Raw genomic sequence first — 14,574 nt, 5'->3', positions numbered from 1 at the left:
TCGTCGCCAGTAGCATCAATCTACGTAGTAAGGATAGTATTCATCTCAAGCACAAGTCATGAAATACTGGATCTGGCTAGGTGGTCGTCGCTATGACATTAGATGCTGACCAAGACGGAGCTTAAAGTAACGATGCAGACATGCCGTTTGCGCTGCTCACTGCCTAGGACCAAGCTCGCAGTATTAAATACTAGACTAGTTATAGAAATAGATAGTTAAATAAATAGATCGATAGATAGGTAAGGTAGGTATATAGATGAATGAAATGGATGCAGCAGTATGCTAAATGCCGTGGGAAAACTCGGAAAGGTCGGCTGCGTTGGTTGCTTGCCTTGAATAATCGTTGTGTGGCACAAGATCCCCAATCGCCGACCGTCGGTTTTCAAACTTCATTCCGATCGGTACCTCAGACAGGCCTCGTCGGGTGATTTGCTTTGATCCCGATGTTGTCAAACCACAAATATTGATTAAAGGCGCCAATATTTGAAATCCATGATATCGACGCATACGGCGGTGCACAACCAACGGGTTTGCATGTGCGTTTAACTCGCAAATCACCGCCAATCGCGACGAGGTGGCGTAGGGGGAGAGGGGCTTATTCAGCTAGAAAGTGGGCTGGCCGTTTGGCGAAAACTAGCCATCTGCCAGCTGTTACTCAGCACGTAATACATACCCCCAAACTGCTACTTCAAGTGACTTTTGCCTGCATGCTAACACAGTGTTAATGACCCATGTCCGATTCAGGATCAAGCAGCCAAAGCGTTGAGGAGCTTGGACCAACGGTGTCATGATGCAGCACATGGAATGAAGCTAGGGACTTGTCAGCTGCTACGGCAGACAGACCCGAGATCCTCTCGAATTCTATCTGGACAGGGTTGAGGATCATTGTTCGCACTTCCAACCCCTCCATTGCATCGTCTGCTGCATTTGGTATCATTTATAATCTATCAGCGGAGGTGAGCGCACGCGAAAACGAGACCGGCAATTTACTCCCCTTGCTGAACCCTGGCGAATGGGGTGCCGATTCATGCTGACGCCAGATCGTTCGGCTGAGTTTACCAGTGATTCAGTCGCGCCTCTGAGGCAGCGATCCACAACGTCATCCAGAACCAGGCAGTTTCGATGCCACGCGTGCGCACTCATCCACGCCGCCACCATCGGCCTTCTTCTCAACGGCCTTCGACCCTTTGTTTTTATCTAGACCGATCTCCTCCCATTTCGAACCAGCCTCTCCATCCTTCCAATTGATCACCCACCAACCGACTCGCAGTCACAGCCAGCCATGGATGAGGCGGAAACGCACGCTACCTCGGCAGACTCGCTCGCAGCCGGGCACGCCGCGGCTGCGCTGCATTTTGTCGGCGGGCATTTTGCTGTGTCGGCCGATTCGATATCTAGAGCCACGTCGCCCGGCCTGACGGTATCCAAGACCTCCGAGGACAATGACAAGCGATACAGGCCCCGAACCTTTGCCTACCAACGACTCCTGCCCTACCCCGTCGAAGATGAAAGCTATCGCGATGAAGCCCTGGCGGGCATCCTCAAGAACCTCTACATGTCCATCATGGCCGAGGACTTCTCGCCCGGCGCCTTGCACTGGACTAGGGAGCTGCAGGGCTGGTGAATCTCAAATTCGAGATGACGCGGGAGCTCCGGTCCAAACTGGTCCAGGTGTACTATCACCTGGCATTGGCGCCAGGCCTCGATACGAACACAGCTGACCGCTTCACAAAGATGCTGGTCACTCTCACAAGGTATGTTGGGTTGATCAAGACTGACTTGAGGGAGGATGGCGGGGGACGTAAACGGCCCACTTTGGCTATGATCTTTTGAAGTCGCCCATCCCAACAGAACCATTGGTAAAGGTTGGTAATCATAGTTGCTAACTCAAGCGTTACACCGACACAGGAGAAAGCACTACCTCAAGCCGGTAGAAGATCTTGTTCTCGATTGGCGACCCCTTTGGAAAGAGATCAAGGCGCTGGTTCTCCCGTCGGAATGCCCATCTCACCAGAGCCGCCGGCGTCGATCGCAACGGCATCTGCTGAGGCTCTGCCTGCATTCGCAGATATACTTTGACCCGAGTTCAAGGCGCGAGATGTTGGACGAGTTTCTGCCATTCTTCAGTACATCGGACTTGACAAACGCTTATATCGTCCTCGCCCTCGTCACCACAATGCTTCCTTCAACCCCATCGGCATCAACCGACGAACTTTCACAACCTTCCGAGTACTTCCCGACCCTGTTTCACATCTGGTCACTGGTTAACAGGTCTAAAATCTTTGACCAATGCTTTATCGATGTTTTTTCACGCATGTCCCGGGACTACTTGGGGTGCAGCGATGTTCCTTTCTCAGAGCACGGTATCTTCACCAAGGACCAGTCAGACTATATCTTCACGGCCATCCTGCGGCTCACGGAAATACCGGTTGGCCAAGCAAACTCTCCCTACACGACGCTAGATTACTCTTCAGGCCTGGCAGTGTACCTGGAGAAGGACAAGAAAAAGTATCCTGTGCCGTACATGATTGCCCGATGGGTCGTACACTCCTTGTCACCGCATTGTCTGGGCAAGGACAGCTCGATACTGCTGAGTCTTGAGGGTTTGATGGAGTCGATCGACACATTTTTTCACCCGTCGAATCACGGTTCTTGGGCTCAGTTCCTTGGCCAGCTCACTTATTATCTCACCGATATTTTCGTCTCGAGGTGGAATAGAGAGCAGAGTGGAGAGCTCAATCTCCCGGCCGATCGAAAGATTAACGATGAGCTCAAGAAGAGGTTCGTTTTGTCTCTGAGAGAAGTCACTTTCATGGGATTGTTTGCCAAGAGCTCCAAGGTCGCCAATTACTACTACTCCACGTTGCAGGGCCTCGCGTACCTGCAGCCCGATCTCATTCTTCCGGGCGCCCTTCAGCGCTTTTACCCCAGCTTGCAAGGGCTGGTTGAGGTTCATCGAACGACGGCCAGTCTCTGTGGCCTACAAATGATCACCAATATAATGGCTCGTCAAAAGGGGTTCAGATGTCACCTCACAGCGTTGATGGCTTTAGCACTACCCGGAATCGATGCGAACGACCTGGGGAAAACGCAATACACACTGAACTTTTTCCAAAGTGTGGCTTACAGCATTCCTTTGGTGTCTTTGATCAAAGAGCATGACGATGTCCACGATACCTCACTTGCCATGCAGTTCGTACAGGGAGAGATGGATAGAATGGAGCAAGAAGGCCAAGATGTCAAAATCAACTACGATGAGGAGCTCACTGATGAAATGGAAGAAGCGATTGTTCGGTCGTCTACAGCAGGGTTTGGAGAGTTCATCATCGCACTGCTTGGTAAAGTCTTTACCCTCCTGGAGAACCTCCCCGACTCCTCACACCTGCGGACTGGCTCTCCCGAGGACAATGTCATCAACACCTTACCGGCAGCATTGACTCCACTGTTTGCTTCTTTGTCGCCGGAACTGTTTGAGATTGCTTTAGAGAAGCTCTCAAACTTTGTTTCAACTCACGTTGTTCACCAAGCTCGTGATGCTATGGCCTGGATATGCAATGCCTTGTGCAAAGTCAACCCAGAGAAGACTCTCAAGGTCTTCATTCCCATGCTCATAGCGAACATTCGCAGCGAGATAGATGACAACGGTGCGGCGTCGGATCGGAGCAGTGGCACAGATGTCTTGCCCCGAGATCGCGCCCTTGTTTGGCACGTCAGCATGCTTAGTATGTGTGTGGTTCATGTCGGCAATGAGGTGTTGCGGTATCGGGCCGAGCTCTTGGGCATCGCCCAGTATATGCAGGAAAAGTGTCGCGGATTGCCAACTATTCACATCTCCAATTTTGTCCACCATCTTCTGCTCAACCTCACCCATACCTACACCCTCGATAACGCGCTCTTCGAGCCGGATGTCATCGCCAAGGGCCTGGGCGTCGAACATTGGGGTCGCGTCACTGCCCCTGCAGACCTGACCATCCACTGGCATCGTCCATCCCGGGAAGAAATCGAGTTTGCTGTCGAGTTGTTTGAGCTACAGGCACACGCGGCATCAAAACGGTTGGAGACTTTGATGAGCGGCGAATCTCCAATCGCAAGATCGGCGAAAAACAAGGAATGGAGCGACGAGGTTTCAAGGGTGCTCTCACGTATTCGACTGGTGATATCTGGTGTCTCGGCTCTGTTTGACCCTGAACGAGTCGTGAACCACAAGGCGAACGGTCATGTCGCCGAACAAGATGACAGCATGGATACGGACGGTGACACCGCCATGGACGAAGACGACGACCCTCTGGCTGAAGCAGCAGATGACGACGAGCTGAAGCGGAAATACATATACCCTGCAGGATATCTCTTGGACCGCAGCAGTCCCCTTTATGAGCATATCCATCAGCTACGGGAAGATATAGGTCGCACCCTCTCACGAACGCACCGCTTCCTGATCGCTGAACAGGAAGACGACGTCCCGTGTTTCACTGCGCTGTATGCAGCCTATCGGACATGGATAACAGATGTTGGCATCGAGAGATCTGCACATCCGCTTGAGCGTCTGCTTCGCCTCTACAAGGCCGACGTGGGTCCCTTCAAGGTGAGCGGGCTGCGAAAACCCTACCCTCGTCCTCTGCTCGTCAAGCGAGCCGATGCATACCAGCTTCAACGCGTCAAATACAACGCGTCATACCGTCAAAAGGGTGAGCTCGACAAGCAGCTTCTGTTAGATTTAGCAGAATCCTGCACATCCGTCTACGCAGACGTGCGCCGGGTTGCGCAAGGTTCGCAGGACTCATCCTTGAAGGTGCTCATTGGTGGGAGGCCACTAGTCATCCCAATGCTGCTCAAGAAGCTTCGCATTGCGCTTGATGAAGTTAATCACGATCGCATCAAGGGTGCCATGTACACCTTGCTCTTCACCAGCCTTCTCAAAACACTTGTGAAGGATTGGCGGTTCGCCAGTGATTTTATGAGAATGTACCTGGAGACGGCGAATGTGGACAAAGCATCCATCCAGGCACTAGGGTCTACCGCACTCTACTCTTTGATGGACTTTGGGAGGCCGCTGGAACGCTTGATACTCAAGGATGACTCGATCATTGACGGGATCAAGCCCGCCGACGACTGCTCTGCACGGATCAAGAAGCGGCACAAGTTCATTCTGGAGCGCCGCGCCAAGGTTGAAGCAAAGAAGTCGGCACTGGGCTTGGAGCTTACTGAGATGGCGCGGGTGAGCCATTGGAAAGTCGCGACGAGGTGCATCCTGTTTGCCACAAACCTGAGCAGCCGATTCGATACCATCGCACCTCCCGAGTATATTGAGCTCGTAGTCAAGGGCACCAATGATCCACACCCGGGCCTTAGAAGCGGGTACCAGTCGGCGTTTAGTACCCTTTTCACTACTATCGATATGCGTGCGGTTTATGATCACGATTATCGCAAGTTCCTGGCCGAGGAGGTCAAGGACTACCAGACAGTTGAAGTCGACGTACCCCAAGATGATCCGCAGTGGACAGACCGCTTCCTCAAAGGCTTTGAGGATTATGACAATACTCCAGAATATTACGTGGACACCGATCACCCTGGTTGGCTTGTTTGGGGGAAAAAGTTCCTGGGTATGCGATCCCGCCCATTGCCTTTTGAGGACTACGATGATGTAGAGAAGGCCGCACGAGAGCAAATCGGCAAGCTGCTGGACAAAGAATGGTTCAAGCAGTGCTTTGAATACATGAAGCAGGAGCCCAGGGACAGCGTCAATGACCGCTTCAGGATGCAAAACGCCATTCTCCTAATTCACCTCTTCGACCTGATGAACTACAACGTCACCGCGGTCAAGCTGGAAGATATTATAGACCTCGTCAAGGATGTTTATGGTGACGGCAGTGACAAACACCAGCATCGAGCAACATCCGAAATCCTCGGAGCCCTCTTGTCGGGAAGCGCTGAAGATCCAATAGAGATGCGGGCCAAAATTTGGAAGTTCGCGGCTCCTTGGATGATGAAGATCTTAGCCGAGGACCTGACGCCAGACAACTTGTCTTACTGGATGACATGTCTCCATGTCATCGCCGACTCGAAAGACCCACGCAAGTTCCCCGAGTTCATGAAGAGCATAGGAGCCTTCAGGTTGGATATGAGCTCGAACGCGGCGTTCAAGGAATCCTCGCAGTTGCAGCTGTTGGAGTTGTTGATTAACAATTCAGGCTGGCACTTCCGTCACGAGAAGCCTATTCTTGAGGACTTCCTCGCGCACATTGACCACCCGTACAAGTCGGTTCGCGAGTCTATTGGCAGGGTAATAGCTACAATTTATCGCAGTCGGTACCACGAGTCTTTCCCCAACGTCGATACTCTTCTACGGGAAAACAAGGCGGCCTCGTCGATAGGCATCCGCCCGTACGAGCCCAATGACGAATTCAAGGCCACCATCATAGAGGTTTTTGAGCGACTTGAAAAGTGGCGCCACGAACGTGAGCCCGGACAGCAAACCCCATCTAGCTACACCTCGGGATCCAAGACGGTGCTCGCGTGGCTGGATACGATGCTCAGTTCACATGAGTGCACTCAGCTAGTGCAGTTCTTCCCGGATCCGTTTATCAACCAACTTCTTCACATGATGGATGTCAAAGAGGACCCAGAACTCATGCGGCTGGCGTACCATGTCTACCGTCATCTGCCAAACATCCCATTGCGAGAGGGAGAGGATGATGCCTTCATAAAAGCCCTCATCAAAGTGGGCCGATCGGCTTCGTCGTGGCACCAGCGTCTCAGGGCATTGGTCAACATGCAGGTTGTCTACTTCAGGCGACTCTTCCTCACGGCGGCGCCACAGCGAGCGCTTCTATTTGACGCCGTCAGCAACATGCTCGCAGATGCTCAGCTGGAGGTTCGCGATGGCGCATGCGCAACACTGGCGGGCATGATCCGTTGCTCCCCGCATGTCTACCGTGAGCCCATAATCCACAATCTCAAGGCGCGATTTGAAGAGCAGTTGAGTCAGAACCCAATGCCCAAGTCCAAGCGGGCTCTGCAGGCTTCGGGCGCATCGTCGGGCACAGAGACTCCAGTCGATGTTCAGGCTCAGATCAGGGCGCGACATGCCGCCGTGCTGGGCCTGGGAGCATTGATCGAGGCGTTCCCCTACCTCACCCCGCCTCCCAAGTGGATGCCCGAGGTGCTGGCGCTTCTGGCGAGGAACGCGGCTAGTGACCCTGGCATTGTGGGCAAGGCTACCAAGACAATATTGGCAGAGTTCAAGAAGACGCGTCAGGATAGTTGGGGAGTTGATCAAAAGGTTAGTCTACGCTTGTTTGACTTCCCAACATTGATGCTATTACACCTGTTTGATGATGCTAACAACCATCTTCAACGTTGCAGTACTTCACCTCAGAACAGCTCGAGGACTTGGAGGGTGTTCTCTGGAAGAGCTACTTTGCGTAGGGCGGGTTTCACCTGGGCAGTCAACCCCATTTTGGGACCATGTTCATTGTGTAACCTTCGATATTTCTCATGCCGGCTGGCATTTTATGATGGAAACAGCAAATTCTTTAGCCCTTGTACTTTTCTTCTTTTTTATGTTCTGCATTCGGTGCGGCGAGGGATCCTGGGGGTGTATACGGACGGACCGGATTGCATTCCCACAGCGCTAAGAGAATACGCTAGATGATTATCTACATGTTCGAACATGCAGTCATTTTGACGACCAGCTGCAATTTACAAGGATGATGCACTTGGTGCTTCGGCAAGCATACCTCAGATTTCAGGTGCAGTGCTTGGCCACAGTTTCAAGTGCATGCCCGAACTTGCAAAGCTCGTTCAGACTGTCGCAGAAGGCGATTAATTCAAATAGTAACCCAAGTTTCTCATTCTTGCAATGCACCAATAATGACTCTGGATAACGCCTCCACATGCACCTTCTCCGTGGCCCATTTTACTAATATCACCACGGGAAACGTATGAGCTCAGTCCCAATAGTACGAATGAATTTTCAAGCCCACATAATCGTCGACATAAAATTTAGCCTCCTCTTCACCAGCGGCACCAGCACAAACGGCCAGCGGCATGAAGTGCTCCGACCCACGAGGCGGGTGGCTGACGTAGGCGTCGGGCCAGCTCCTCCAGGCGGCGAACTTGTCCTCCCTGGCCTGGACGTCCTTGGTGGTGGCGGCGTCGGTGACGGCGGCGTTCCAGGCGTCGTGGCCGGTCCTAAAGGCGTCGGATTCGATGGTGCCGTCGCCCGAGAGCATGATGCGCAGGTTGTGGAAGGAAGCGAAGCCGGAGCCGACGATGGCGACGGGCCCGTTGCCGGCCTCGGCCTCGCGGCGCTGCAGGTCGCCCAGCGCGCGGCCGAGGCGGAAGTGGGCGCGGGCGTCGTCGGACCCCAGCACCGACACCTGCAGCACCGGCACGTCGGCCTCGGGCCGCGCCAGCAGCAGCGGCACAAACACGCCGTGGTCCCAGCCGCGGTCCGGGTGCAGGCGCGGCGACAGGCCGTGGTCGGCAGCGACGGCGGCGAAGCGCGCGGCGAGGTCGGGAGCTCCCGGCGCGGGGTACTTGAACTGGTAGCTCTCGGCAGGGAAGCCGTAGTAGTCGTAGATGAGCTCCGGGCGGGCCGACGAGGTGACCTCGGGGAAGGAGAGCGGGGATTTTGCCACCCAGTGGGCCGTCACGAGGATTATGGCCCTGGGCCTCTGCGCGGGGTCCGGCGAGGTCAGGTTCAGGATGGACGGGACCCGCGTGCGCAGGGAGGCGGTCATGGCGGCCGACCTGGGGTCGTTGAGCAGCGGGAGGGGACCGCCGCCGTGCGAGAGCGCGACGATGGCGCCTGTTGTTGCGCGGCGGGACATTGCAACGGGTTCGGGGGGTGGTTGCGTTGGCGGTGCGGCCGTTGTCGTGGCCAGGGTATCGAGGTTGACGAGGTAATATGCAGCTACGGAAAGGAAAATGACACAGATGGATACGACAAGTTGGGTTATTCGCAAAGGCATTGGCGGTTGTTTTACATTTGACGTGATGCCGCCGCCGTCAAGTTCAAGGTGTATTTACATATTACAGCACTCATCGAGGCTGGTACTTTGTAGGTATGTTGATTTCAAAATGATTGGAAAGCCAGGAGCCGGTGGGATGAGATTGCCTTATTCGACATTGCACGTGATGAGAAAACATTACAAACCAAATCATTATCAATTAGTGGACCACAAGGTAGAAACCAGACGGTTGGCAAGCTAGCGTATATAGGTAAGGTAGACGTTTGATGTTGGAGGGAAAAAAAAAGAGACGGTTATAAGATGAAGCCTCAAAACCGCATCGCACCCTCTATATTAGGGATATCGATGGTGTTGGGCCAGCCCCCCGGAAATTGTTAGGGAATAAAGAAAGAAAGCATCCAATGTCTTGTCTCGTGGGGTAGAATTTGAATTGATCGAGTGATTGGCCCGCAGAATTTACCCAATTGGCCCCTGACATGGACAAGAACAATCAAGGGCCGCAGCAAGCCTTGGCGTGCGTGTGAATTTGATGGCATGTCAGGAACAGTCATTTTAGGGCCGGAGCATATGCTGCATTGGCGGGCCAGTTGATAAGAGAGATGATGCCAAGAGCTGAAGGCTGGGGACGTTATAGAAGGCATTGACACAATCTTGCATGTTGTTTGGTTGTTATCAAGGCGGGGTACCCCCTGCGACGGGGCCCAGAAGCCAAAGATACGAGCAATGTTGGGGTTGCTAGCCCGCCTTGCCCGCCTGTGCGCCGCGCCGACATACTATAGTAGTAATTAATACTACATTGTACTTACCACGACGCTGAACGGAAAGCTCCATTGGAGCTCGTTGTGCTCACGTGCCCTGACAATGGAGCTGGAGGCCGGGCAGTTCAAGTTCCATCAACCCCGCAGAAGATTGGGTAGGAGCTGCTTTGTCAAGCGACTCAATTGAACCATGCGTATTGTCGAGCCGCACTCTGCAGCATCAGGACCGGTACACTCCGAAGTATAATAGACAAAGTGCGCAGGGTATTTCGTGACCAAGCAAACAAAATGAACCGAAAATGCGACAGAACCGGTGGTGGGAGTCTATCTGTATCCGATTGAGCCGAGAACCGGCCAAGCCACCTTCCCGTCTTTCTTCTTTTCTGGATTCTTTCTTGTTTTGTGCTGTTATGGACCGGACCAACCAACCTCGTCGCCACCCAACGTCGAGTCAAAGGGGTGCAGTGCAGCTTTCTGAATCTCTGAGCTCCTGCCGATTGTGGTTAGCGTCAGCAACCAACATTAACGGACCTTTGTTGTCAGCTTCCTTTGAAGAACAAGCAATCTGATCCATGCAGCATGGATATGATGCCGTCGATCCGGATAGTAAGTAGTAAGCATATCGGTGAAAATTGAACTAGACCTAGACTAATTAGTCTAATTCTTCAAATTGTCTATCAATAACACAGTTAAAGTCAGAGAAGAGGCAAAAAAGAAAACAAAGAAAAAAAGGCAAAAAGAACTGCTGAAATGTCAGACTACCTGCGCCATTCTATACAGTATACACTACAAAGTGGTTCGCCATACTGTATGTATTCACCTTGACCATGTTGGCCAAGAAACCGTTCATTAGCAGGTCTGCAGGCAAAAAGCAAGGCCGACCAACCTCCGCTCTAGCAGACATGGGGCCCCGCCGACCGATCAATGCTGGCCTTGGCATACCACAAGCGAACTCCCACTCCTACTCTCAACCTTCCTTTCCTGGAGAGCCTCTTCAGCCTATGAACGATGAAGTGGTCTTTACCCCTGGTTCACAGCCGCCGAAGCAGCCAATCTCAACGTCCCGCACCAGGCTCGGCGAACGCGTGTAACCCGTGGCCTCGGTAACGCGCAGCAAAAAAAACGCCTGCAGCAACGTATTGCGCGCGGTGGACCCGAAAAGTCTTAGATTGCAGATGGCCTCCTTCCGATGCTGCAGTGGCAAGGGTGCTGCTCCTCCAAGGCCGCCCGGTTACCATAAAAGCATGTCTTGTCTCTCCAACGTCGGTCCACCGATCTAGGTTCTCTTTTTCTTTTCCTCACGCGCCCATTAGATTGGAGCTCGCACTGAGGAATCGTCTCAAGCCCCCAGCCGCAGTCGCAATTCGCACTCTGTCTGATCCTCCTGTCCCAGTTTGGACCTTTTTTCCCATCCACCCCTAGTCAAGATGAAGATCCAACGCATTGGGGCTCTTGCCTCTTTCCTCGCGGCTGCTGTTGCCAAGGAGATCAAGCCCGATCTGCAGAGGGGCGCTGGTAAGTCTTTTTTTATTTTTAATGTGTTATTGCATGCATGTCTTTGTTGCCTGCCACCTGCCTACCTGCCTACCTTGAGCAGGCCACTGTTCTTTGGGGGTTCCTTTCTGACTTAGCCTACCTTGCTTGCGCCACAAACAGAGCTCTATGACAGCGGTATCATGCACGAGCGCCTCATGGGCCTCAAGATGGAGCACTGGGCTGCCGAAAAGGCTGCCGGTCTCATGGACTCGTCGGTGTGGCCGCGTCTGAACTACACCAAGTGCATCAACGGCAAGGCCGAGGCGATCCCAGGCGACCCTCTCCACACTTTCAAGTGCAAGAACGCAGACCTTTACGACTTCTTGCCCCACTCGGCCATCGGCTCGCCCATCGGAAACTCTGCCGGTGAGGTTGGCAGCTCCGCTTGGGGTTGGACCGACGAGGAGTCCGGAAGGGAGTTCATCGCTGCCGGCCTGTTCCAGGGTGCCTCGTTCATCGAGATCCTCCCTACCGGCAAGATGCGACACGTCGGCTTCCTGCCCAGCTTCGGCACCCTGTCGGAGAACTCGCTGTGGAGGGAGATCAGGGGCTACAAGCACTACATGCTGATCGGATCCGAGCAGAATGGGCACGGTGTCCAGATCTTTGACATGAAGAAGCTGCTTGACATCACCGACGAGCAAGCCCCCCGCGAGTTTGCCCAGTCCGAGGTCACCGGCCACTTCACCGAGCTTCCCATAGGTGCCACCCACAACGTCGTGGCCAACGAGGAGATGGAGTACGGTGTCGCCGTCGGTGCCCGCCCCCGCACCGACGCTTGCAAGAGTGGATTGATCTTCTTCGACCTCAAGGACCCCTCCAACCCCAAGAAGCTTGGATGCCACGCCGACGATGGCTACGTGCACGACGCCCAGTGCCTCGTCTACCGTGGCCCCGACAAGCGCTACGAGGGCAGGGACATTTGCTACGGTTACAACGAGGACACCCTCACAATCTACGACGTCACCGACAAGACCAAGACCAACATCATCTCCCGCACGGGATACGAGGGCTCCAGCTACACCCACCAGGGCTGGGTTCTCGACAAGAACAACCAGGAGTACCTCCTCTTGGACGACGAGTATGACGAGTACGATGCCATTCCCGGTCCCGGCCAGGACGGCTTTGCTGCCACCTACATTTGGGACATTAAGGATCTCGAGAACCCCAAGCAGACTGGTATCTACAAGGCCACCGTCGTAAGTTGACTCTTTTGATACCCTTTTTTGGCGTTTGGTGTTTGGTGTTTGGTGTTTGGCGCCCCAAGTACTGTATTCCTTATTTATTCTAACGTCATTCGCCTTGTTCCAGCGCGGTATCGACCACAACCAGTACGTCGTCGACGGCTACTCGTACCAGTCCAACTACATCAACGGCTTCCGCGTCTACGACGTCTCTTCCATCCCCTCTGACCCCACCGGAGCCGGCGTCTGCGAGACCGCCTTCTTCGACATCTACCCCGAGGACGACTCGGCGCCCGGCGGTGGCGTCCTGCAGTTCAGCGGCACCTGGGCCAGCTACGCCTACTTCAAGTCGGGCTACATCTTCATCAACACCATCGAGCGCGGCGCCTTCGTCGTCAAGCTGAGCAAGAAGGAGCGCTGCAACAACAAGCCCACCTGCAACGCCGACAACTGCCTGCGCGCCATGCGCTCGACCTCGATCGCCGGCCGCCTGGAGGAGAGCCAGGAGTTCTGCGGAGAGTTCACCAAGACCACCGTCTACGACGTCACCGTCGTGCCCGAGTTCGCCTCCAAGGCCTGCGGCGAGAACGTCATCTCCCGCGTCAGCTCGGCCTGCAGCTGCCTGCCCACCCCGACCCCCGCTGCGTGAGCGCCACCGGGAGGGTTGTGTTTCGGAGTAATGCCGGTGTTTGTTTGTAAATGCTAGATTTCTTGTCTATAGGAATGAGCTAAATGAATAATTTCTAATGGCCACTATTCTTCCGTCGAAAAAGAATCCCGGCAGAGTCGGAGTCGTGGATGCATTGATGTAGTCAAGGTGGCGAGAAAGGAATCCGATCGAGGGCAACGCAGCCACCTTTAATATGTGCATGCATCCTCCATCCCCGCCATACTCTGTAAATCTTATCCGCCCAAAGCCGTCATCCTGAGATTACCCGGCTTGCCGGATTAAGTAGCTCTGATCTGTGTCAGGGTGCAATGCACACTGGCTGAGATCTGCAAGCCATTATCCAAATTATGGCATTGCTGCTCGTTCGCCTCTTGTCGTCGATTGTTGTTGCCCCCAATGATTCCGCACCAGGGAATGCACCAACAGAGATGAATCTTGTCCGGCCAGTGTACCAAGGCTCAAATCCTCAGTATATCACAAGCCTACCACGCCAGCATCGTGACAAGATTGCGACGCGACGCCCCAGTTGGCCAACTCACACTGTTGCTGCCCCACGATGCCTTCGCCAATGTTGTCGACGTGGGGGAAAAAGGCCCATTCTGGACAAGGCTGCAGCGGGAATCACATATCACATGAAAGGGTTCACAGCCGCCAAGCCCGCATATATTTGACCGATTTCTCTTTTGCTTTTTTGCACGTTCTGGAACACAGCGCCAAGCGAACCCTTCTCCCCAACAACACTTTTTTGCTTGCCGGAGCGAGGAGCGATTGGCTATCGGTCGTCCTTGGGTTGCATAACTTGTTCCTTAGCCCATCGGGAAACGTACCCTGGCAAGCCTGGGAAGCGCAGGTAGGCTAGGAGCGTCACGAGCCGGGGCGGGGAGGGCATGGAGGAAGCGGGTCTCGGGTTGCAAGCGAGTGAGCTGGCTTGGTTCGGAGAGGGGGGGTTTTGGCCCTGGGCTATATACTCTGCCGACGGCGGTTGCGGCCCGCGAGGTAGGACCGAGGGAAAGGGAAGCGGGGCCAAAGGCGGTTCTGCGCAAGGTTTGACGTCGGATACCGTGGGGATCGACCGAGAAAACTCGGTTTCATGGGAACGTGTGCAATGTCCGATGGGTTTCACAGCCTGGGATGACGGGTAGGAAATGTCGTCCCGTTTGGCTTCGTCATTTTTTTTTCCACCGCCCCTAATTTCTACATCACGCAGCGGCATTTGTGATCTGGTTTGCGTCCATTGTATGTGTGACACCCTTCAAAGAAGCGGGCAACGCTGCCGTCCTTGATGTGCAACCCTGAGACTTTTGTTCTTCAAAGTTGCAAGATACTACCGCATTGCATCACAAGGTTACTCGCGCAGGTCGATTGCAGACTCTGGTGGTTGCTCGATAGAGGAGAATATCCAATCATCTATTTGCACCTTTACAAATACTCAGCTTTGATAGTCATCCCTTGCA

The 14,574-nt window shown here is 53.9% G+C and overlaps 4 protein-coding genes across 4 annotated transcripts; 2 read left to right on the top strand and 2 right to left on the bottom strand.

The window, feature by feature from the left end:
* The first annotated feature begins 759 nt into the window (after positions 1 to 759).
* Positions 760 to 7,887, top strand: MGG_04342 (proteasome activator subunit 4). Its single transcript, XM_003719415.1, has 4 exons — positions 760 to 956; positions 1,063 to 1,754; positions 1,909 to 7,279; positions 7,363 to 7,887. Exons 2-4 carry the CDS (start codon positions 1,639 to 1,641, stop codon positions 7,423 to 7,425), a joined length of 5,550 nt encoding a protein of 1,849 aa, XP_003719463.1. The 5' UTR covers positions 760 to 956; positions 1,063 to 1,638; the 3' UTR covers positions 7,426 to 7,887.
* On the bottom strand, positions 7,502 to 9,062 carry MGG_04343 (extradiol ring-cleavage dioxygenase). The gene has a single exon (XM_003719414.1). It carries the CDS (start codon positions 8,970 to 8,972, stop codon positions 7,947 to 7,949), a length of 1,026 nt encoding a protein of 341 aa, XP_003719462.1. The 5' UTR covers positions 8,973 to 9,062; the 3' UTR covers positions 7,502 to 7,946.
* Positions 9,063 to 10,682: 1,620 nt separating this feature from the next.
* Positions 10,683 to 13,361, top strand: MGG_04344 (uncharacterized protein). Its single transcript, XM_003719413.1, has 3 exons — positions 10,683 to 11,245; positions 11,387 to 12,465; positions 12,578 to 13,361. The coding sequence occupies exons 1-3, from the start codon at positions 11,158 to 11,160 to the stop codon at positions 13,097 to 13,099; spliced, it is 1,689 nt and encodes a 562-aa protein (XP_003719461.1). The 5' UTR covers positions 10,683 to 11,157; the 3' UTR covers positions 13,100 to 13,361.
* MGG_17630 (uncharacterized protein) lies at positions 13,354 to 14,009 on the bottom strand (the record flags this gene model as incomplete). The annotated part of the gene is made up of 3 exons (XM_003719412.1): positions 13,354 to 13,389; positions 13,660 to 13,729; positions 13,948 to 14,009. The coding sequence occupies 3 exons, from the start codon at positions 14,007 to 14,009 to the stop codon at positions 13,354 to 13,356; spliced, it is 168 nt and encodes a 55-aa protein (XP_003719460.1).
* Positions 14,010 to 14,574: the final 565 nt, after the last annotated feature.

This window comes from Pyricularia oryzae, chromosome 6 (genome assembly GCF_000002495.2).
Source record: "Pyricularia oryzae 70-15 chromosome 6, whole genome shotgun sequence".
Classification (NCBI taxonomy): Eukaryota; Fungi; Ascomycota; class Sordariomycetes; order Magnaporthales; family Pyriculariaceae; genus Pyricularia; species Pyricularia oryzae.
The sequence above is the reverse complement of the archived record's forward strand: the minus strand, read 5'-3'. Positions and strand labels throughout refer to the sequence as shown.